The 24791-nt window shown below is 35.6% G+C and overlaps 1 protein-coding gene across 1 annotated transcript; it reads right to left on the reverse strand.

The window, feature by feature from the left end:
* Nucleotides 1-273: 273 nt before the first annotated feature.
* On the reverse strand, nt 274-24787 carry Srp54 (splicing regulatory protein 54). Its single transcript, XM_089238641.1, has 13 exons — nt 24651-24787; nt 22447-22597; nt 20782-20915; nt 17528-17616; nt 14846-15001; nt 12095-12270; nt 11850-11980; nt 10594-10810; nt 10151-10210; nt 8317-8604; nt 7198-7425; nt 6282-7049; nt 274-1851 (listed from the first exon to the last, which is right to left on the reverse strand). Exons 2-13 carry the CDS (start codon nt 22569-22571, stop codon nt 1569-1571), a joined length of 2655 nt encoding a protein of 884 aa, XP_089094767.1. The 5' UTR covers nt 22572-22597; nt 24651-24787; the 3' UTR covers nt 274-1568.
* Nucleotides 24788-24791: the final 4 nt, after the last annotated feature.

Below are 24791 nucleotides of genomic sequence, written 5' to 3' on the forward strand. Positions count from 1 at the left end.
TTTTCCAACCCATTATTGGCTTGTAATTTCTGTACCTTCGTTTGTCCTCCAGCTGAGATCAGGTTGGGATTTCCGGTCATATATTCCTGTGATTCTGTTTTGTTTTCGTGTTTTCTATCTCCCCTAAAAGATTGTTCGTTGAGTTTTGAATCACCCTGTATAGTAATTTGTACTTGGTACAGAAGAACATTCCTTACGCACATGTATGAAGAAAGAACTGATTAATCCGAAAACGTGACTTTGGCGAGTCTGAAAAAAAAATAGTATGCAAAGTAGAATTATGAACTGTTGATGTTTATTCAAAAGGAAAAAAGAAATTGATACATTAGTTTAAATATCAACAGTTCACATCAAAAAAGCTGATGTCATACAAAACAAAATAATTTCAACTATTCCTGAATTGGAAAAGTTATGGCATTTCTGGTATGATCAAAGCAGGGGGAGGGGGGGGGGGAAATTTAATATGAATGCTAATGCAAACTAATTTCACAATGCAATGACCTTTAAATAGTCGATGAATATCTATAAAAATGTATCAGCAGACACAATCCGATAGAGAAAATTATATAAAACATTGTAAATAAATCTATTTTTTTTGCATAGCATAAGTCTACACACACTTAATTCAAACCAAGAACCACGCAAAAATAAAAATCAATGGCTTGTAAACGGTTTCAGGGCTATTAGGCCATGGTCCAAATGATTTTCTTATTGACGTTTTGCCTACATCTGTGGCAAGCATCATCTGAGGTTATTCAAATAGGTCTCCACAGCAAGCAAGAAAGGCTTCACCAATCAGCACTACACATCCACACAAGCCAACCAATGTGGTTCTGCGGCCGATTAAGTCTCAGAAGTGCATATAGAAAACAAGTCTATGACAGTAGATGTACGAAGCCTTTCTCGCTTGCCACAGAGACTAGCACACGAATAACCTCAGATGACACCTGCCACACATGTGGGCAAAACGTGAGGAAGAAAATCTCTTGGACCATGGTCTAATAGCCCGGAAACCGTTTACAAGCCATTGAACGGTGGCCACGAAAGCCTCAGACAATATTTCAAAGAAAAATCAATCCGTAATATACTTGTCAAATGGAAACTGTTTCACATAGTTCTGTAATAGCAAAATTCAGCATTGAATAAACATCCTGAACATCAATGTACCACAAATTTTTATTGCGTGTACATTAGAATTGACGACTGTATTAGGATACATATGATAAACTAACTCGAAATTTGAGCAAATCTGATTATTTTAAACAGTGCATGGGCTAGAATAAGCATATTTCAGGTTCTTTCACAAGTTTTGTTAATAGCAATAACATCGCTTATTTTACCAGGGTCAAATAAAAGATATGAAAAAAAGTAGAACAGGTATGATCATATCATAATAGAGGATAGACTGGTGCACAGAACGAAAAAATAATTACGTAAATATTTAATTTTCTGAAGTTGAAAATTTCATTCTTTTTTCCCCAGAGAGGGTAAATCAGTTCAATGAATGCAGCACACGAGAGGGGGGAGGGGAGAAATGTCACTGAAAACAGAACCCAGCATCAACAATATTAATCACTAGCAAGTTCCATTTCATCAGCATTGCTATGTGCTGATGTTTTCCCGTTCCTGTCGGGTGGACTGTCAACTGATTTTATTGTCTTTTTCTGACCACTACTTTCAGGCTCGTGACTGCTGCTGTCATAACCCTTTTCCTCTTCATCATAATTACGGAAAACTTTAGCCGCATCTTTACCAGAACTGTTTCCCTCAGAATCTGATCTATCCTTATTGCTTCTCTCAACTTCCGAAACCCTATCTTCTCGAGAACTCTTCTTTTTCTCATGCTTTGTCCTGAAATGAAAAAGTATAGAAAAGAACCAGATCATAGACTGTAAATGAATTCACCTCCCAAAGTTACATATAACAAGAACCAATATAGCCTACTCCACGGCTGGACAAATCTAAAAAAAAATCTAGGCTCCAGAAAAAATTTTTACCCAGAGAAAAAGATAATAATGCTTCTTACGACTTTTTCAGGGGATACTGACCCTCTTTTATGTTGTGTTGCTATCAATTCCAAACATTTTGTGCTGCTCTCAGCCTGCCATTTAATAGGACAAAAATAATTTTAGTCACCAATACCAATTTTTTAGTTGCTATGGTGACCTAGGAATTGTACAGCCCTGGCCTACTTCAAAATTAATTTTTTAGAATTACTAAATTTTAATTATCGATTTAAAAAAAAACTCAAAAAGGTTATATATGTGTCAAATATTTTACAAAGAAAATGGGCGTGTGCACGTCGTTTCCCTTCTCTGGAAGAGCTTTCTGTCACTTTTGCTCACGGCATTTGCCCGATGAACAGAGATGGCATATTAGCTGGAATAGTGAAGCTTCTCAGATGTCGGGACTCTCTGTTGTGAAGCAGGGAGACTAATGAAGGATTGTAAATATACAGTATGAAACAAGGTTTAAGCGAGATAAAAATTCCTTTAGCAAAATGTGGAGGGAACCTTTAGCAAAATGCTACAATGAAAATGATTGATGGTTGGATGTCTACTCGTTTCGTACCTACTGTACACATTTTTGCGAAGTGGCTACTAATTCTTTTGCATTTTGCGAAAGGACTCTCCTCAGAGCAACAAATAACTGATGATTTGGGAGGAATTAGTTTTAATTGCCATACCTTTTTGGCATTTCTTGAAGAAAACAAAGCACGAAGAAGTATCAGGAAAGTTGCTAATTATTTGCTTTTGCTATAATGAGTTCTCAGCTTAAACTCTAAAATACGAGCCGGTCTCCCCGTTAAAAAGTCTCACCACAGAGAGCAACAGGCCTACAAACAGTACAAATATTCAGTCACTACACATCACTCACTTTACTTCTGAGATATAGATGGCAGCACTGAAAAATCATACACAACACTAGATACGCACTCAGACTGTTAGGTACACGCACTTACAGCACAACTCACCAGGTAGTAAATTGCCTACGGCAATAGACCTGAGTTGTGCTCGGTTTGAAAAAAAAAAAAGCTTAAACCCTGCTTAATAGCTTAAACCCTGGTATGAAAATAATAAACATATAAGTAAACAAAAAAAATGTTGTGTATTATTTATGAAATGATCTATGTATTTTCACCCACCTCCTATGAAAGACCTCCTATACAGAAAATTGCAGTATGGGATAAAACAATTGTGATCACATGTAAAAGATTTTGTAAATACCACAGCATAAAGCTCATGTACAACCCAAATGAGATAATTTTGCAAAATAATGAAGATTCCTCTTTATCTTAAATTCAAAGATTTGACTAAACAATTAAAAAAATTTTCTACTTCAATCGATTGAGGGCCAATTATACCAAACCCTTTTTTCATAACTGATTTTGCTTCTTTTCTTCCATGCCTCTCACTGACAGGTCGCTGTCAGTCAAGTTTTTGGGATAGTCATATATTAGAGCAGTTTTCAACATTTTTGACTTACCCTGGCCCTTTTAGAATATAATACGTATGACGGAGCCCTGTAGGCCTATTCTTTAAATTTATTTACCAAATTTAATGATTTATTTCATTTGCCTGGAGAAGCTGCAGAGCCGTGGGGCCATTAAGGGCTCCACGAAACACAGGTTGAGAACTGCTGCCATATGATATCGGGAGTCTGTCGAGACTTTTTTATAGGATCTCATTTTTGAGAAAATTGTGCTCAATTTTATAAAAAGTAAATCATTCTAGTTGATTTCGTACAAAAGGAATGGAATGTCAAAGTTATAGTTTTGTTAATTTGCATTTTGTGAAGGGTCCATTTCTCAAATCCAGAATTCAGTGATGGAGCAGGTAAACAGACCCAAATTTTGACTTGACAGACCCCTGGTATACAGTCATCCCAGAGTCAGGGAAGGCTCAAGACTGAATTCTCACACATGTGAGACATTGCTTCAGTGCTCCTCTAGTATAAGCAGAATCAGTAAAACTTCCCCGAAAATTAGATGCGTTTCCCAACTTGAAATGCATTAAAAATTAGTTTTCTCTGCAAATCATTCCACCCAATGCATTCATATAGTTTAGATTTTACAAATACTCTTTCTCCAATTACAGTGAAAATTCCCAACAATTGCCACAAACGGGACCAAGTAAATGTGGTCATTACTGGGAGGTTACCGTTGTTAAGAGGTTCAATATTTCTGAAACATAGATTACATTTTTTGACTGCATGTAAAATTATAACAACCCATACTATATTTAATTAGAAGAAGCTGTTTTGTAGCAGATATCATTTATTTTGCATTGAAGATGCATTAATTTTTCATGAAGATATTTGTGATTTTATATTGTTAATGTCATTCAAACATTTCATTTAAAAAAAAAAATGCCTTCAGCTTCGCTGTAATACTTGCAACTTTGGATACGCATTATTCAAAGCAATCAGATTTATCTATCAATGCAATTAGCTGTTTTTTTTTGCAGACTCTAAGGCAATATTTTAAATTAGTGCTTACCCAAGTACCCTTGGTCAAACAGGACGGAAAACAAGGACTCTCTGGGGTCTATGGAATAGTCCCTTCTTAATATTAAATCTTAATTTCTGTATTGTTCTTTATCTGAAACACATCTCGCACACCTGTTAGCATCTACTTGGGGAAACCTGGGGCTGCAGACCACACTTTGAAAACTAATGACATAGGAAAGAAACCATAGTTGTTTTTATGTTCTAAGGGCTCAAAGAAGGAAAAACTTTCTAGGCAAATCTTGGGATGCATTTTTTCAATGCATCATTTTTCTTTTGCTTCAATTTCCGAAAGTGGCCATTATTTGGAACTCCTTATTCAGAGATTAACCTTAATACTAATAAAATAGGATGCATTCTGTGTTCCAAAAAAATATGGCCATTAGTCAGAGGTGACTGTTATGGAAGGTTTCACTATGTTTCTCTTCTATCCCAGATTTAGCACCTCTCCCGTAGAGGTGTCCCATTTGCATAGTTCAGAGTTTCCTTTCTCTTTCCCAAATACAGTTGACACTGCTTATTAAAATCACGGATAATGTTATCATTTGGGTATCGTTATCACTTATGTAAAGAATAGAATGGACCAATATTATAACAAGGGAAAAAGCTCATTCATACTTTTGAGGAATTTGGATAATGTTATCAATTTTTTTTTCTTTCTTTTTGCTCGTTTTGAAGCAAAGGTTTGACAAAAATTATTCCCCCTCCAGGGTTTAAGCTACAGTTGCATTTTTCACAAAATGCGAAAGAAAATCGTAGAATGCGAAAAAAGTAGTAGCCACTTTCATACAGGAGGTACACAACGAGTAGACATCCAACCCACAATCATTACATTAGCATTGTAGCATTTTGCTAAAGCTTTTCCCCCATTTTTGCTTTTTTGCGAAAGGAATTTTTTATATAACTTAAACCTTGTCCCCCTCCCTCCCATAAGTCATCATTATCAGGTTGCAAGACTATGCATGTTGAAGACTAGAAGCAGTTCTCGCTCACTTTCTGTTGTTAAGCGTTTCTGTACCTCGATGTCGTAATCGGGACATAATATTCGCTATATGATCCATTTATGTGTGGAACTACTTTTCCAATGGCTTTCTTATGGTGAGCCTTCCTACCTTTCTTCCAGTTGACCAGATCCAAATTTATTTTTAGGAGAGACTTTCTCAATTGATCTATGAAGCATATCACACATTTAAAAAAGTATCATAATTCGTGATTCTTCCATTGTAATGCCTCCCAATGGTTTAATTAAAAAGTGTAGGATTTTAGTTTAAAGGGGAAATAAAGGTCCCGTTTTAGAACAATAATTACATAAAAAAGGACATTGAACATTTTGCTACCAATTATGTGATAAAGAAAGACAGTTGTACCATTTTACTAAAGCCGTTTACCACATGTTTCATTCGACCAAACAATGTATGGTCACTGTACTTGCAAATGGGATTTTCTCTCACATATAGTTATCATTCAGTTATTGTCATCAGGACCCCACCCCCAGTCCTGATGTGATTACATTAAGTGGCGTGGACTTTAATATAAAATGTTATGGGTTAGAAAGCGATACTTTGTCGGCAAATATTCAGATAGAAATTCTATCTGATAGAAAAAAATATGGAATGGGGTCACCATTCGGTTAGGCCAACAAATATTCTAGCAACAACATTTTATGGTCAATTAACAAGTGGCAGAAATGGAACAAAATATTTTGGACCTACAAATGTTTGAATTTTCAAGTACCTTTCATGAAAAATAAACTTTATGCAAAAAACAATGCATACTTTGATTCCCTTTTAGATGACCTTGATCGGGATCGTCTCTTTGGGGAAGTTGAACGTCTCGGTGAGGATCTCCTAGAACCATGCTTGCTACGTTTTGGGGTTCTTGAACGTCTTGGTGTTCTAGAGTCCTTTCTGAAGCTCGGAGACCTAGAAACCCGTCTCGGACTCGGTGAATACTTTCTTGTTCTCCGCCTCGGTGTTATGGAATGGTGCTTCGGTGATCTGGAATACCGTTTGGGCGTCACAGACCTCCGCTTAGATCTCCGTGGAGAAGGCGATATACGACTGGAGCGAGTACCCGATCTTGACCTGTATCTTCGGGGTGATCTAGATGGCTTCCTTTTAGGAACTGGCGAGCGAGACTTCCTATGTTTGGGTTTCCAAGGCGTCCTGGATCGCCTCCTGCTGTCTGACCTGGATCGCCTGGAACGAGACCGTGATCTTCTTTTGGAGCGAGACAATGACCTTTTGCTGCGTGAATGAGACCTCTTACTACGGGAGCGAGAGCGTTTTTTGCTATGTGACCGTGATGGTTTTTTGCTTCGAGAACGAGACCTCTTTTTACTGTGGGAGGACCTTTTACGAGAGGTAGACCTCTTTCGGCTACGAGACCTTTTCTTGCTTCTAGAACCAGACCTTCTTTCACTAGGTGACCTTGACCTGCTGTTGCTAACGGATCGTGCTTTGTGTTTGCTCGATAGCTTGGTTTTACTAGGCGATTTCGAAGGTGATCCAGAGGCAGACATTGATCTAGCAGGGGTAGAGGACCTATTATGACAAAAAAAAGTTTCAAATATTTCACGGGAAAAAAGGGAACCAAAATCTAAAAAAATTACAATAAACCACATGAAAAGTATTGGTTTCAACGTTTTTAGAATTTAGTTTTAAAAACAATAATGAAAAAAGAAAATCATACTTAGATTTCGGAATGGTGTCGTCATTACAAACACCAATACTTCCACCACCAGCAGAAGAGGGGTCATCTTTCGTGTTCTTTAAATCGTCATCTGTTGCAAGAATACCAATAGCTTCATTGAAGAGAATATCTGCATCTTTGCTTGTCTCATCATCAACATTTGAGGACTCCTTGATTTCTTTTGGTTTCGCCTCTTCATTAGTCTGAACCTTATCTCCACTATCAGCACTACAATACATTACCAAAGTAAAAAAAAAAAAGGGTTTTATTTCATCAAAATGACTTTGTTTTACTTCATATTGGTTGAATTTCCAAGTAATATCACTGCAACTTCCCAAAATTTCAACATGTAATACGCCAACAAAAATTGCTTCATTGACATGGAAAAGAAGCCATTCAAGTACGTCAGCATCAATGGAGGGGTTTTGGATTTTATGACTTTTGATGACAAGGGGGGATTGAAAGATGCTTATGTCATGAACCACCCTTTACAAAAATATGAAATATTCTTGATGGCATCTTTCCTGGGAATGCCAAAATGAGAAAAAATTTCCCTTGTTTGTGGACACTTGAACTAACACCCTTCTTATTGATAAGTCCTCTATAACCATCTTTCTCTAGTGGACCTCTCAGACCCCTCTCCATGTCCTGTTTCACTTGGGGGGGGGGGGAACTTGACTAAAGTTTTGTGTCTACTCAGCAAGTCACATGCATTATCCTTGAGTCATAAATGGATACATGTTCCTCAAACAATGGGGGGGGGGGGGAAAGGGGATGTGGTTAACTAAGGGTGAGCATAGTAATCGGAGGGAATTGTCTACTTTTGCCCTGCCGCCTATGCTACTGATACAATTTGTCAGGGTGAAATGGAGAATTTTCACCCCCCTCTACCCATCTATGTACCGTCTGTGCTCCTGTATGATGTGGACAAGAAAACAAGCTGTGATGATTTACGGGACAAGCAAAGAAACTACTACTCGTGAAAACAATTTTTTTATATGATGGAAAAAAACTGAATTTTTTATGGTTCACATGCTTTTCCATGTCAAAGCAACAATTATGCATCCAACATAATCATTTTCCAACATTTGAAAGAAAAAACAAACAGGAAAAATATACCTTGAATTTTTGCTGTCATGAGAATTTTCAAGATAAACTTCAGGTGTTAATACAGGTGGTCCTTGCTCCTCTGCATTGACTTCTACACCCAATGAAGACTGGGTGCTATTTCTTTGGGGGTCATCGATAGTCGTGCTCTTCCGTGAAGATTTGTCTTTACTTGGAGATTTATCTTTCAATGATTTTTTATCTGATTTCAAATCCTTTGATTTCGAGGACTTGCTAGAACGCCCTTTAGATTTTGATCTGGAGCGTGACCGAGATTTGCTTCTATGTTTCTTTCTGTCTCTAAAGAATAAATCAATGCTATTTATTACATGACCAATTAATAAATATCATATAATGATATAATAAAATATATAGGGTTTCCCCCCACCCAAACTTTTGCAATTGCAGCTACCCGATCATCCCAAATCGACACATGCCTTTCCTAACCAAGCTTTCGAAATTCACACATTCCTCTTCATGCTATACCCAGTTAGTACCTTTAAAAAAAGCTTATTACTCAGTCATTTTGAAAATTCTTTGAATCAAAGTTTGAACTTCCCATCACCAAATGTGTTTCAAAACTGAAATATTACAAAAAAATCATGCTTCTGTAGAGTCAAAAATATTTTAAATCAAAAGACGTACTGGATATTATGCCAAGGTGAACTTGGGAACGAAAAATTTATCTCCACCAGGAATTGAACCAAAGACTTATTGCAATCCAGGCAAGTGCACTGAAAATTTTCAATAATGTTTTGTGGTTTGCAAGAGGTCCTGGGTTCAATTCCCAATGGAGAAAACAAACTTTTCTTTCTTCAGTTCACCTCTGCATAATACCCAGAAAGTGTCTTGATTTGATGTATTGATGACCAGGAAATCATTTTTGATGTATCACAGGGCTCCCACTCAAAAAATGAGAAAAAGTAGGAAAACGCGGGAGAGGGTGACCCCCTTAGAAAACAAAATTTAAAAAACTAGCAACCACAGATAATTCTTTTCTGTCTCTCCTCATATATATAACATTCTTTTTTTGGAGTCTTCCAAAGTGCAGAGTCTGTCAACTCTCTTCTAGAACAAAAACTAGAAAGTAGGGACAAAACCGAGCAAATATGACAAAAGTAGGACATTTTACCAAAAAGTAGGACGAATGGGAGCCCTGGTATCATTATGAAAAAGTTATTATTGTGGATGGAATAAATCGATACTATGAATAAAGCATCAGTTCATGAATCATTTCATGTTTTCATTTATTCTATGAATAAAGCATATTTTTTTTTATTTTCGAGCCAGAAATGTCATTATTGCAATGCAGATTGTGTACAAACGTATATCAGTAGAAGTTCATCTTACCTACACCATGTTGAGCATAGGTGCCAAAACCTGAGGGTACTTGGCTACCCTCCCCTCACACAATAAACTTTGTAAAAGGGCTTATCACCTCCTCCCAAGGAATTCATGGATATACAATGTAGTTATATTATGTAGTGCATGTCTCCCTGCAGATGATCCTGAATCTTTTACACGTGAGACATCCAGCAAAAAAATTGTTGATAGAAAATCCTCACATAATTATTTTCAGAGTGCCCACCACGCTAAATATATGTTTAACAGCCCATACAATCATCATTTATACGAAAATTATTATTTAAAATTTGGAGAGAATTTCTTTGATTGAAAAATAAAATAGAATTTCCTCAATTTTTGAAAAGTATTAACGTGGCACACCCGATACCATGGAGTGCCACAGGTTGGTCACTCCTGTTGTAAAGGGCATTGTTATGCAGGATTTTCACTGTATATATTTTTCTACAAACTCAAACATTGAATCAGATTTCAAAATAAATACCTGCTTCGAGTTCTTCCTCTACCTTTTCTTCTATGAGGACTTGAGCTTTTTCTTCTATCCCTTCAAATAAAAAGATAATAAACTTATACACTATACATTCAAATAGTAAAAAAAAAAAAATACAAATTAGCACCTTTTCATATTTTTATTCTTTGATTAAATCGAAAGATCTTATAATGTTGTGACGAATGTTTTCATCTTAAATAATTTCTAATAATTAAATTTAATGCAAGGGCCAGCAGTGATATTTGGTTAATAAATAATGAACTTCAAGTAACTAGATATTTAATAAGTGTTATCACTAATGTATTTTATAAAAATTTTCAATTCTTAACATAAAAAATCTGAAAAATTTATTTTTTCCACAGAACCAAGAACAAATAATTCTTGCATTATATATTCATAACCACCATGAAACAACTCTCATAAAAAAGACCACTCACTTGGATCGAGATCTGGATTTCCTTTTCGATCGTTTACTAGAAGATCTAGAACGGTGACGTGATGACCTGCGCCTGGATCTTGAACGTTTCCTAGACCTTGATCGTTTTGATCTTGAACGTGATCTCTTCCTTCTTCGAGATGATCTTGAACTGGATCGATGTCGGGAGGACGATCGAGATCTGCTTCTATGACTTTTCTTTTTTTTTTTATCCAGCTCTGTATGTTTACAAAAAATAACAGTAATTCAGAGTAAGAATAGTTCATGAAATAAACTTATCATAAATATGCATTTATACAGAGGCAAAAAAAAAAGCATTTAAATTTAGCCAAAATACAACATAACTATGTAGATAGAATTGCTTTTTATAGAATTTTATTGTGAATTTGCTTATAATACAATTTTTTTACAATACGACATGTCTAGTTTTTATATAAGCTATTGCTTGAAACATGTTCAAAATTCTAACCCTGTATACCCGTTAGAAGGACCTTCTAGTCCATTAACTCTATAATGCCCAGATCGCCCGAAGTCAGCCGAGTAGGTTAATGCCCATAACCGCCTCAAGTCGGCCCAGCTAGGGGGTATGGGTATGTTTTGGTGGGCTTTTGTCACCAACGGGGAAGAAGATGAAAGCTCTTATCAGAGGCGGGAACGGAAAAGACAACTGCAACGCCCTATCAATGGGATTTTAAAAGCTGATGTACTAGAATGTTCCTTGAGAATGGACTAAGGGTACTCAATGCATTTTACAAAGAGATAATACTGTGAGGAAAGGGGTGTTTTCAGTAGACAAATTATCTCCCGAAAATCCATTGAAATGAAAGGGTGAACGTCAATGCAAAGGGTGGATTGAATAGAAACTCATGGAGAAAGGGTGGGGAGAGGGAAAGTGGCCGAAATTTGGACGAGTCCACTTCGAACACAAAAAACTTGGTATTTTCATGACCCTTCCAGGTTTTCTATCTGGGCGTTAAAGAGTTAAAGTCACAAAGTGTATGTTTTTTACGTTTATATGTTTGTGTCTGCACATGTTTATGTTTTGTTATATTTAAAAAAATTAGATAGAATTGCTTATGAAACAAATTTTACAAGCCGTAAATGGCCCTATGATAATAAACAAGAGTTTTGTGGTACCCACGAATACATACCAGCGCTAAGACTATATTTATATAAGTACCAATCCCTATTGCAAGAAATTAAAGTCCATATGCTTATTATCCAATATGCTTATTATTCCAATCACCACATGCTTACCTGGTTCAATAGCAGCAGTTATCAGTGATTGAGCTTCTTTGACTCTTTTCATTGCTTCGTCGATTTCCTTCTGCGCGGTTTCCAAACTTTTTGGTTGCGGTTTGACTATAGCATTGTTTGAGTGGTTTATCCTTAATATGAAGAAGCAAATTAAAAGTGTATTTCATATAACTGTATCAATTATGAAACATCTCAATACAATACAGCATTATAATTCTTAAAAAATTTAATAACTGCGCACTCACTTTAAAGGGCGACCTTCAAACAGAGCCCCGTTGTACTGTAAAGCATTGGCGACAGACATCTGATCGGAAAACTCCACAAATGCAAATCTGGTTGGTTGAGTTTCATCACCGGCCATACGGACATACTTTACCTCACCCATCTGGTTGACAAAACTAAGCAATTTCTCAGCTGTGACCTGAAATGAAAACAACGTATAGACTATACACATAGTGTATTGAAGAAAGGACAACAGAAAATGTTATTGAATTGCCTTTAAAATAAAACATGAAGTAATAAGGAGAGAAATATGTCTTGATAGAATGATTAACAGACAAATATCTCTCCATATTTGTTTACACTGAAATCAGTAAAATATTTGAGATTCACATTCAAAAAATACCAAAACTTCTATCCATAAAATCAAAAACTTTTATAATTAAATCCAGAAAAAAATTAGATTTATATGCATATATTATGACAAGTACTACTGTGGTGTAATTAGCATTATCAATTTTGGCAGCCAAGAAAAAATTATGTGAATAAAAGCCTGAAAACGCATCACATGAAGGATGAAATAGGATAAAATTAGTATAAATATACAATACATGCTGCTTAATGCAATCACATTGGAACTCTAGACATTTGATATCAGTAACTGATTGATAACTATATCTAAAGAAAAAAAAAACAGATTCAAATGTGATCATATGTCCCATTTCATTTGAAAAAAGGTGACAGCTCCTTTTTATTCACCCTGAAATCCTGGCAACTATATATAAACTTTTCCCCCATGTTGTGGTATACATCTGGTCAGCATTTTGAGAAACAATATTTGAATTATAGCATTATCTGTGATTCCAAAATGTGGCGTCTACCATATTTGGCCTAATATTTCATACCAGTGTTCTTCAACCGCGGTCCATGGGGATTTCTTGCCAGTCCTCGGAGCATTTTACCCAATTCATACGAATCAGCTCACGGTCCAAAGACAAACTTGATAATTCAATTAAAACTGAATGAAAAATTATTCAATTGTAATTTATATTACTAATATCCATATGGATTTAAATAAGAAAATTGTACCTTAATATTTAGGTTGACCATACCTCATCAAGGAAAATGCGGGAGGAGCATGTGATCCTAAGTACTGAATATCACTGACTAGCCATAAGATGTAATTCGTGACAAATTTGCTAATTACTTCAAAAATGGACGAAGTGTGGGAGAAATAAAGGGCTGCTTCAAATCGCAGTAAACAAAAATATACTTGACAAAAAAACATTCAAATGAATAAATGACCATATTGCATTGAGAAAAATAAGGGGAACAAGGATCTTAAATGCTTTAAAATATGGGACAGTGCAAATTGTCAACAAAAACATAAAAATGAGTCTGTATAATCCTTAAAATCTGTTAATCTATAAAATTGCTGAAAAATTAAGGAAAAAGGTTAAACCTGACAAATATGTAAGATTGATATTTGTATATTTATACCCATAATTATCAATAATTATGAAAATGTTGTTTATTCATGATTTTAGCAAACATTACAAATTTAAATAAGAATCATTGAAAAAAACTAGACAAATGTATAAAAAAATTTGGAACAACTAAAAATAAGGGAATGTCTCGCAATATGGAACGTAAGTGGTCTGTCGAATTTTCAGATATTTTGCTGGTCTTTGGGTTTAGAAATGTTGAGAAACGCTGATACATAGAATACACATTTTTAGAATAAATAAAATATAAGGTCTCTATATTTTTTTTTTGTTTACCTTCACCATCAGCATATATCTGCAAGTTATTCCTAAATCAAAATCATATTTCTACTGGTCTGAGAAATTGTTTAACCATTTTTGCCAGTTTACAAGTGTAAAAAGATTTAAAAACATTGTTCTAATTGAAGAAAAATATTCCTCTGCTTCAATATATATATATGAAAATTAATTTTACATACAGCCTTATTTTAGGGAAACAAAACAATTTAATTACACCTGACTTACATTTTGGCCCCAACTAAGAGTCGTTGTCAGCTGAGGACCCCAAACAAAAAATGAGTCTCCAGCTGGAACCCCTGCTTGGACAGTGGCTACCTATTGCCCATTGACTCTTTTTAAGTTCTCTCTTGTAACAAACTCCGTCCATGCTGAAGGGATATCAGGCGTGAACTTGTTATTGTTCACCAAGAATCATTGTTCCATATAAAAGCATTAAAAAAGTCTTGGTGAATGACAACAAATCCATCAAATCCATGTCTGGTATCTTCAGAGTGGGCCAAGTTTGTTACAAGGGAGAATTTTAAAGGAGTCAAGTGGGAGTCACTGTCCAAACTAAGGATTTCTTCTTCAGCTGAAAGCTTATTGTTTTGTTTCGGGTCCTAAGCCAACAACTGAACTGTTCGTTTGACTCCCAGGAAGAGCTGAACTGTACATTAAGTATAATTAAATTCTTTTATTTGTCTTTAATAACATTGTTAGTAAAATTAATTTTCAACATCATTCTACAATTAGACAACAACACCATTTCAATCACTTCAAGTTATTACTGGGCTGAAAAGTTAGATGATACTGCTTAAATAAGTAATCACACTTTTTGTTACAAGAGCACTAAATAAACAGTTTGAAAGCAAAATCACTTTATAGATGTAAAATGTGTGTCACGAGTGTTATCATCTTGTGCATTTCTTCATTGTTTTTTTTTTAGTTAAAAATTATTTTACTTTTATAATCAGTTGGTATTATAAGCAAAATCCACTTTGAAAAATCTCTTACAATGGGGGACAGGTTGCCAATATAAACTGTGCGTCTAATTTCTTCTATCTTTGAGGGATCCATGTTAGCTGGCAATGGAGGGTACTGAGGCAAACCCAGCGCAGTGAGCCTCGGATCAATAGTAGTAATGACTAAACTTCCATCCACACCACTTATCTAAGAAATAGAAAGTACTTGATTATAGCCATGATAATTATAATGTAATTTGGAAGAGTAGATCAACTTTGCCCAACAACATTAAGAAGTCACCAATGAATAAGGCAAATACATGAAAAATACAAAAACTCCTAATGCATTTTGACACACAATCGGTGTCGCCTTCAGAGGAAAAAATATAAAAGTTTACAGACATATTTTTTTTTGCTGAGCAACCAAGAGTTAAGATTTGGTATTCAACCCAAGTGGGATCCTCAGTCAGTGTGTGATTAGTGGTTAAATATTTTTTCCTCTGAAGACGACACCTATTGTGCGTCAAAATGCATCAGGAGTTTTTGTATTTTTCATACATTTGCCTTACTCATTGGTGACTTCTTAATAATGTAATAGCATAAAAACATGCATTAAGCAATTTACAGAAACCAAAATTTTCTTATGAAATGAATATATCTCTAATTTTTGAGATAAGTAACAAAAAATAAATTCCCTAATCAGCTGCAAGTGACGTCAGTACATACAAATATACATCCGGACCCAGATATGGCAAACTCTGATTTAACTGTTTTTATAAATCCCCGTTATATATATTTGTGTTAATCTCAGCATGATACAACAATTTAAAGAATAAAAATTTTAACTGATTTGTTAAATCAGGGTTCAACTGTACTTGGCAATCAGAACATTTTTGAACAGAAATTAAGCAAAAGGAAAAAAAGAAAAAATATATTAATAGAGTGAAACCTGTCTTGAACAGAATCGAAAGATATTTCCAGTAATGATTAGTGCCTTGATGCACACTTTTATAAAACAGAAATCTGTCTAAAACAAGAAATTACTTCAGACACATGATGTTTTGTTCTATACAGGTTTCGCTGAATATGAATATTTTCAATTATTTAGTTTTTAATGAGCTCATGAAAGAGAACACACAACAAAGCATTATGTTAACAGCATTTGGTAACACAAGATTTTTCATGTATCTAGACAGGTTTTCACAACCGTAGTTCAATGATGATTTCTTGGGCTAAAGAGTCACATCAAATGTTTCAGTTTTCTCATTTTTTTGCCTTCACGCATGAAAGACATCTTATCATTGAATCCTGTACATGTCTTGAAACTTGAGCTCCTGCTCAACTTGAGCAGGCAAAGCACTGAATGAATACTTAAATGTAGAACACACAATTTGCCCCCCAAACCCATCATTGGGGGTGGGGGGGGGGGCATTGTCCCCAGCTTTAGAAAATACACTAGAAATGGTATACATACAGGGTATTCGTAATTAAAAGACCCTATTTTAAAGTAGCCTACAGGCGAAACCAGTCATCAGAAAAGTAAAATTTTGTGGAGGATTTAATGAAATGATAGGAATTTGTTTTGAAGGAGGGGGAAATGTGGTTGCTTCCACATGATTATGACACTCGACTCTGGTTCTCACTGCAATTTCTAGCTCACATTGAGGTTGATTCAGAATGGTCTTGGAATATCTTCTGGACAGACAAAGGGCATTTTCACTTGGATGGTGCAGTCAATACTTACACCTGCCAAATTTGGGAACCAGAAAATCTGCACGCTATCTTAGAAGTTCCGTTGCATTCACCAGAAGTGACAGTATGGTGGGGATTTACTGCATCATTTAGTCTCTGTCCCTACTTCTACAGGTCCAGTGACATGTTTGATCACCGGGAAGTGATATGTATTGCTGTTACAGAACAAAATTGTTCCGGCTCTGCAAGCACGTCACTGCCTTACAGGCACAATCTCTATGCAAGACGGAGTTCCTCCACATATTGCGGTGTGTGTTAAGAATGTTCTTGTAACAAATTTTACAGAAGAAGATGTCATCAGCCGGCACTTCCCCTAATCCATAGCCTCCCCAATCCTTAATCCATGTGATTTTCGGCTTTTTGGGGGCATTTGAAAAGTCTGGTAAGTCAATGTCTGAAAACACAAGAACTTTACCTGGCCTTAAAGGCAGCATTTCACGCACATGCTGCACATTTTCCTGCCCACACTTTGGTCAGTTGTGGAACATGCCATCTTGTGATTTCACATGGTCTCTGAAAATGATTGTTGCAGTAACAATTGTAAAAGAGTTTAACAATTGTTAAAATTGTAAACATTTGCCTAAATGTGCCATTTCTTAATAAAACATCCTCTGGTGGCGGTATGTGCAACTAACCCCCCCCCCCCCCGAAACAAATTCCCATAACTTCATGAAGTCCTCCATAAAATTCCACAATTTTATGATGACTGTTTTGCCTGTAGGCTACTTTAAAATAGGGTCTTTTAATTATGGATACACTGTATATACAAATATATATGCATACATTGAGTACACGTTCTTTGCCCCCATGGAAAAGCTGAAATGACGGCACTGCCTCCCCCCCCCCCCCCCCAGAAAAAATTCCAAGTGGTTCAAATGAAAAAAATTAATAATTTTATAATTGTTAAATAAATCTCTCTAATTAACGGATCACTCAAAAGAAGAAATGCATGTACCAGAAACATGTTTTTAATCAAACTTACTTCATTGATGACAGGGCAGAGACCTGAAGAAATACCTTGAACATTGGAGTCAATCAGGGCCATAGCTTTGTTCTCGTCTGGTATTGAATCTAAAATGGGAAAAAAATTGAAAAAACTTAAGAAAAAATATTTTACAAACTGAAATTAACTATTTTTAATGCAGATTTTAAACACTTGCATTGATATTATTCTGACTATATAAAATCTGTGAGTGGGACTTTTTAAATCAACGCCCTGAATCGTCCAAGACAAGTTGGTTACACATTATATCACTTTGACTTACTAACAGGGCTGGACAACTAACTCTATTGCTTGACAAGCCGGGGCATATGAAAACTTTGACTGAACTTGTATTCTCTTTGGCTACATGCCCAGGAAAGGGAATTTCAACGATTTCATTTTTAATTTTTTCATCAGCAAGGATGCAAGTAATCCTATACACATGATTCAAATTCCATAGACCTCCTTAGGTAGTCATGATGAAAAATACAGTCTGTGTATGGTAATCTTTTACAGCCATAATATTTTGAGGCCTTACATGACGATGAACCTTAAATCCTACGATTGGGAAGGTCCCTAAATTTTCCACAGGAATTTCTCTATAATAAATAAGTAAAAAACAATACTGAAATTCATCCCAGTCCCCGGTTTGTAGCCCATTTTTGAGCTGCTGTGGTGATCGAGTGGTTATAGTCACAGACTTGTATCGAGGGGGACCCGGGTTTGAGCACCACCATCTCCACAGTGGTATTCGGCTGAAGTTGGTTTTCTGAGGTTTGCAACTTCGAGGTGCAAATGCAAGCAGATCTCCATTTTAAAAAGTCTCGCCACAGAGAGCAACAATACAAATACTAAGTCATTACACTTCACTTCTGAAATATAGATGCCAGCAGTGAAAAATCATACACAACACTACATACGCAATCAGACTGTTAGGTATGACCATTTCTAGCATAAATCACTAGGGGGGATCATTCAAGTATTACGTCAGCATCGGGGGGGGGGATTAGGATTTGCTGACTTCTGATGACAAGGGGGGAGGGGGGTTTGAAAGTTGCTTACGTCATCAACCACCCCTTTTTGAAGATATGAAATATCCTAAGCTGCTGACGAAATTTTGCTTGGGGGGGGTCAAAACTGGCTGAAAATCTGCTTACGTAATACTTGAATGGCCCCTAGATAGTAAATTGTCCATGTTGATAGACTTGAGTTGTGCTTGATTTGAAAGAAAGAATTTGAATACAAATTTCATTCGCATTCAAATAAAGAACATTTTAGTTACTGCTAATATCATTGGCGTATGCAGGGGGAGGGGAGTTCGGGTTCTAACCCTCAAAGCTGAGATTACAGTGTTATTTTGACTGGAAAAACATAACCCCCCTTCAGAAGGAAAAATTTTGAACCCCCAGAAAATTCTGTGTACGCCTATGGTTAATAAAATTAATACAGGAACCAGGATTGTTTGGTTTAAACCAAAATAAAACCACTTATAAAATCTTATGTCATTTAAAGATATACCATCAGAATGTATCCCAAGGATATAAAATGTGGTAAAAATGAAACATTTTGGCTAATAATGAACCAATATGATATTTTTCAAGGAAAAAAATTATATTTAGGCAACTTTTATTTGATTTTTTTAAAAAACCACTTGGTTAAAACCAAGTTTTGAACCATGGTTTAAACCAGTTTGATTTTTTCAAAAAATCAACTAAAAGTGCCCTAAATATCATTTTTTCCTTGACAAAGATCATATTGGTTCATTATTAGCCAAAATGTTTCATTTTTACCACATTTTATATCCTTGGGATACATTCCGATGGTATATCTTTAAATGACATAAGATTTTATAAGTGGTTTTTTTCAAAAAGTCTCATAAAAGTGGCCAGAATATATATATATTTTTCATATGAAGTATCTTAGTTATTTAAAGTTATATATATATAAAAGCCAAAATTTCTCATTCTTACAACATTTTCTAACCTTTGGCTACATTCTGATGATATCTTTAGCAAATTCATGAATAACGATTGCATCACACATCTAAATGTAGTGGTGTATTATCTCACAGGGTTTCTTTTCCCCTTCACAGAGAAGCAGCTACAGTAGTAACACTATCATCCTAGGGGCAGGTGGTCCTATAATCCAATAAAGACACCAGCTGTCCTTAAAGGACAAAGACTAGTGTACTAGTTGTTACATTACCTCACATACATTTTCATTTTCTTTCCCATAAGAAGTAGCACATCTACTGTATATCTCCCAGTCTTAATATTTTCAATAGTTGTTTTTTTTATACTTTCACACTCACACTGTTAAGCCCAGTTAATCAAGGTTCTACTGTATAGTAGTAACAGATTTATGAAAAACAATCAGCTATATACAGGGTGATTATAATTTAAGTTTTGGTTCCAAAACTATACAATAGCCTAAGTACTGATTAGAATGACTTGAAAATTTGCATGGATACTCCTGAAGCAATGAAAGTTTCTTTCGCAAAAGAAAAGAGTGCAAAATGTGCAAGTAGATGATGCTGTACTTGGCCAGCAGTATAATCTATTTTGTGCAACCACATCATTTCGGCACTTCCACAGCATCAGTGTGTGGATAGAACTTCTATCAAGACGCACATTGCAATACAAGCAAAGCAGCTGCTTAAATTGTAATAAATATTTATTGATTAATTAGCATGGGAATAGTGTTAATTAAATTAATAAACATTTTTATTTTAGTTAATTTTCAGAAGTTTGAATGATTTTTCAGAAATTTCATTGTTTTTAATGTTAATACTATATAAAACAAAAAACCTGGTTTAAACCAAAAAAAACCCGGTTTTTTGGTTTTTCAAAAAAAAATGTTTTTTTTACCAACCCTGACAGGAACCCTCCTTTGGTATGGTCGCTCCGCTTTCACACACAATTTTTTTTTTTATTCCGCAAGTGTCCGCAAAAGAGGAATTTTACTGTATTACGTGCCGTTTTTGATAATTATATCTAGTTATAATTTTAAGTATGCTAACTGGTTGGTAGATATTATATATATATTTGGGTTTATATTTGGGTAGGGGTGGGAGATCTCTAGGAAAAATTCCTTTTTCAAAACACCTACAATCCTCTTAAGATAGACATGGCAAGCAACTTCTTTTCCAACAACAGAGTAGAAATCAAAATTAAGCGGTTTGTACACTATAAACTGCAATTTTTCGCATGTTAAAAAATGATCTTCAATGCTTGAATGTTATACGTTATACATACTTTCAGCAACTGGAACCACCACCAGAGCTCGATCAATGAAAACTGTATTTGTCAAATGCTGAGCTACTCCAACACTCGCTGCTTCTTCATATTCTACATAACATACTTTAGACTGAGGATCCATGAGATACGTCCTGAAAAAAAAAACAATTTAAAAAGTTTGAATTTACAGAATCATTAGGCGGCAGTAATATTAGAGTGATAAGCTGTATGAAAATTGTGTGGCTAGGAGGAAATAAATGCATAGGAATGGCGGAAGAGATGTCCACGGCCTAGTGAAAGAGGAAGAGGATAGAAAATAGCTGGAAGGGTTTTGAAATGTAAGTATGATGACGATGCCTCCGCTCATTTGATCATCTTTGTCACACCGCTGTCATTTTCTACACACGAGGGCTAATTAGACCGGGACCTACAATTTATTGTCGATTCCGAACGGCAGGCTTGTTTTTTCATACTCATTGAGGTTGGTGCGCTAACTCCTTGATGGAGACTCCCTGCGGTAGCAATTTTTTCTGCTGTTGTGTCGCCGTTTCTGTTGTACCCCCTGTGTCAGGAAAGTTTTCTGACAAGGACGAACCGGGTATCAAACTCGCGACACCCCTAAACATCTTTTGGTACTTTAGGAGAGTATCTTATCGACTTGGGCTACCACACCCATGAAGCCTCCGCAGAAGAGGGAGAGAAAAAAGTGGAGAAATGGACCAATCAGCAGATAGCAAAAAATACCACCTCGAGGAGAAAAACAAACCAGGCTGTTCAAGTCGCGCACCCTCATTGAGTGGCCTCTTTCTCTTCTTTGTCTTGTTGCTTAAGTATGTGAAGTGTAGAACAAAACAATATAATTGTTTTCATTGCTAGTCGCCATTATGCACTCCCATACCTTTTGGTCGCCTCACTATGTGTTCCGTCTTAGAGTCTATGATAAAGTATCTACAAAGATGTCAATGTTTTGCTGAGTTGGTCAAGCTAATAATCTGATGGTGTCCCCCCCCCCTCCCCCCCCGATCTTCAAACTGACCTTTTCTTTGGTAGAGCCTTTCAAACTTATTTATCCCACCCCTCTCAAGTCTGTGATATACTACATCGAAATGGTTCCAAAAAGTGGGTCGCGAAGATTCTTTACAATTGAAAAAAAAAATACTTTTATTTTCGCAACGCAAGTAAAAATATTACGAAACTAAAAAATGCCTCAACTCAGCTGAACAGCTACTTACCATTTTACATGTATCATATAGTGTAATTTTATCAAATTCCAAAAATAATCAACCGATTTTAAAATGTTTTTAAAAATTAAAACACAGAACGAACGATGAGCAGTGTGCCAATGTATAAGGGAAATATATACATTTTACATTACGAACAATTACAGTCGAATCCCATTTTATAACAAATACTGTTATAGCAAAAATATTGTTTTAACAAACTCTTTTCTAATCCCCCCCAGATAAGTTTATATAGTAACAATGCAAAAACCTGGAATTCCTTTTATAACGAAATTTCATTATAACGAAGTGATTTGTCCGGTCTTTTGAAGTTTGTTATAATAGGATTCGACTATAATAATGCTAGTGTGTCATTTATGAAGTGAGGCCTATGAAAATATTGAAAGAGCTTCAAAATATTGGGAAGGGTAATGAGAAATCAAAATAATAACTATGAACTTACTCTGGAAAAACCTTGATGTTTTTTATTTTCCCTAAAAATCCAAACAACTCTCTCATCTGCTCCAAAGTTGCAGCTGGAGCAACATTTGTGACTTGAATTATATATGTCTGCATCGTACCATCCATTATTTTTTTTCTTCTTCTTTTATACTCTGGAAAAATGAGAAAGGAAACCTCTGAGAACGCATATCTTTGTTTTCAAATATATACAGTGAATTGATGCTTTTTCCCTGGTTGTCTATTTTCTTCCGCTGATGCTTTCTACCCTATCGGCTATCATTACAGTCGAACCCTGATATAAAGATTTTATTTATTTTGCAGAATTCTGGCCCTATAACAAGTTCGGCGTTATATCGAAGTCAAGGTCAGACACATACAAAGCCTAGAAATTAGATTTGTTCATTGAAAATTTCTGGCACAAAATGGTGCGATGTCATGGGGGGGGGGGGCTTTAACAGGGTTCGATTTGACTGTATTTCCTATTTCTAGGTTTGCCATTTCTTTTTTAACTGTGAAGTCACCCCTAGAGGTTGCTAGTAATATAACAAGCTTTTGTGTTGAAGAGCACAGTGGTTGAATCAATTGAACCCTTCAGAATATTAAAGCTTACTTGTTTTTATTAGTCCCATTGTACCATATATATTATAGTATTTTCCCTGCATGTTACATAAAATTTTTCTTGTTGGAATGCCTCGTTTTCTCTCAGGTTGTACACTTTTATTAATTTTTTTTGCAAACTAGCCATTATACCCAGTTTTAATCCTGCAATAGCAATTTTAATGAACTGTTTCTGATCGAACCTAAGCTTTTTTTGATCTGACCGCTGCATTATTTAAAAATAGAGTAACGATTGCATTTATAACCAGAGTTTTTATTTCAGGATCGTGTTTTCATTTTTAATTTTCTTCTATTTTCAATGTCATTTTATAGGCTATGTTGTTTAAATATCAGTCTAGGACATTATATTGTATCTTAATTTTCCGTACTTAATCTAAGGATGTTTTTTTTTTGTTTGTTATTGTCTTTTTTATTAATTCTTCTGTAATTTTTTTTTTTTTCGTTTCAGCAGCCACACAGTATTTTCCCTTTTTGGCAATTTTTTTCCTTTGAGAGGAAAGATGTCCAAAAGCATGACTCCGTTTCACTTTTGGCAACTTCTCATAATGCTTTCAGACATTTTTCAAGTCAGGAAAAAAATCTCCTACTACATATTACGGAAAAGGGATTACCCTACAGCTGTTCCGGCTTGTTTTTTTCTTATCGAACAACAGTGAAACATCGCTGCAACGATACTCAATATAACAATAAATCCCTCAACAACAGGACCCCAAAGCGGAATATGCCAAAATTTACGACTTATGTCGCAGAGCAATTAGTGTTATCGCAGATCTAGAAGAATTTTATGAAAAACCGCAAAACACACTATCACAGGTATGGGGGATTTTTACTGCAGAACATTTCTAGTCAGCTGAGAGCTTGTCGCAGAACAATGCAAAACATTCTACTTTTGGGGCAACAGGGGTCTTCACCCTTTCTCGAGTCACGAGCACTATGTATGCCCATCGCCAAACAAAGAGCACCCCCTTAAGGCAACTTTGACATACTTATGCCTGAAATTTACATTAATTGTAATCCTTAAATAAAATTTTTACAGGGTGTATAAATGAAGCGTTGATCAAGTACTCGCAAGCATGGAATCGGACACGAGCATTGAGCACTCTGGTGCTTCGTGCAACAGGTTGAAGATGGCTGCTCTACAAAGATATTTGTCAAGCCTTTTTTTTTTTTGAAATGCCTATAGTCTAATGTTAAACTGCTGCCCCCGGTATAACGATAACTCCCCTACAACGATCGTTTTTCTTGGTCAGCAGAGTATCGTTACATCGAGGTTTCAGTAATTCACAAAAATTAGGAAAACAGAGGCCACTATTTAAACTAACATCCGATAACCCTAACACACGCATCAATATAATTTTGAGAAACTGGAAGTACAGGAGAGAGACAAGCTCGACAAACATAACAAAACTGAATGATCGAATAACAATAAAATTTCATTAAAAAAACTGAAGATGTTAACAAATTTTTTCCCCCCGATGGAGCTGAATTTTTCATTGAAACCACAAGCAAGGTTAGCATCTACTTAAGAATAACGAGGAAAAGACATCTGCTATTACATCTGTTCCACTAGAAAGTAAAGAAGTTTACCTGATCTCGACTCGATAACCACTCGATGCTGATTACGGTCTTTAATCAATTACATCTTAAAAATAAATTTCTAACGGCATTTACGAAGCGGCATTTTCTGGTCAGTAATGCTACAAAAAAAGCATAGCATACACTTCGAAT

The sequence above is a fragment of the Pholcus phalangioides genome, unplaced genomic scaffold (assembly GCF_987345545.1).
Source record: "Pholcus phalangioides strain wild (caught in Gottingen) unplaced genomic scaffold, Ppha-v1.0 ptg000001l_1, whole genome shotgun sequence".
NCBI lineage: Eukaryota > Metazoa > Arthropoda > Arachnida > Araneae > Pholcidae > Pholcus > Pholcus phalangioides.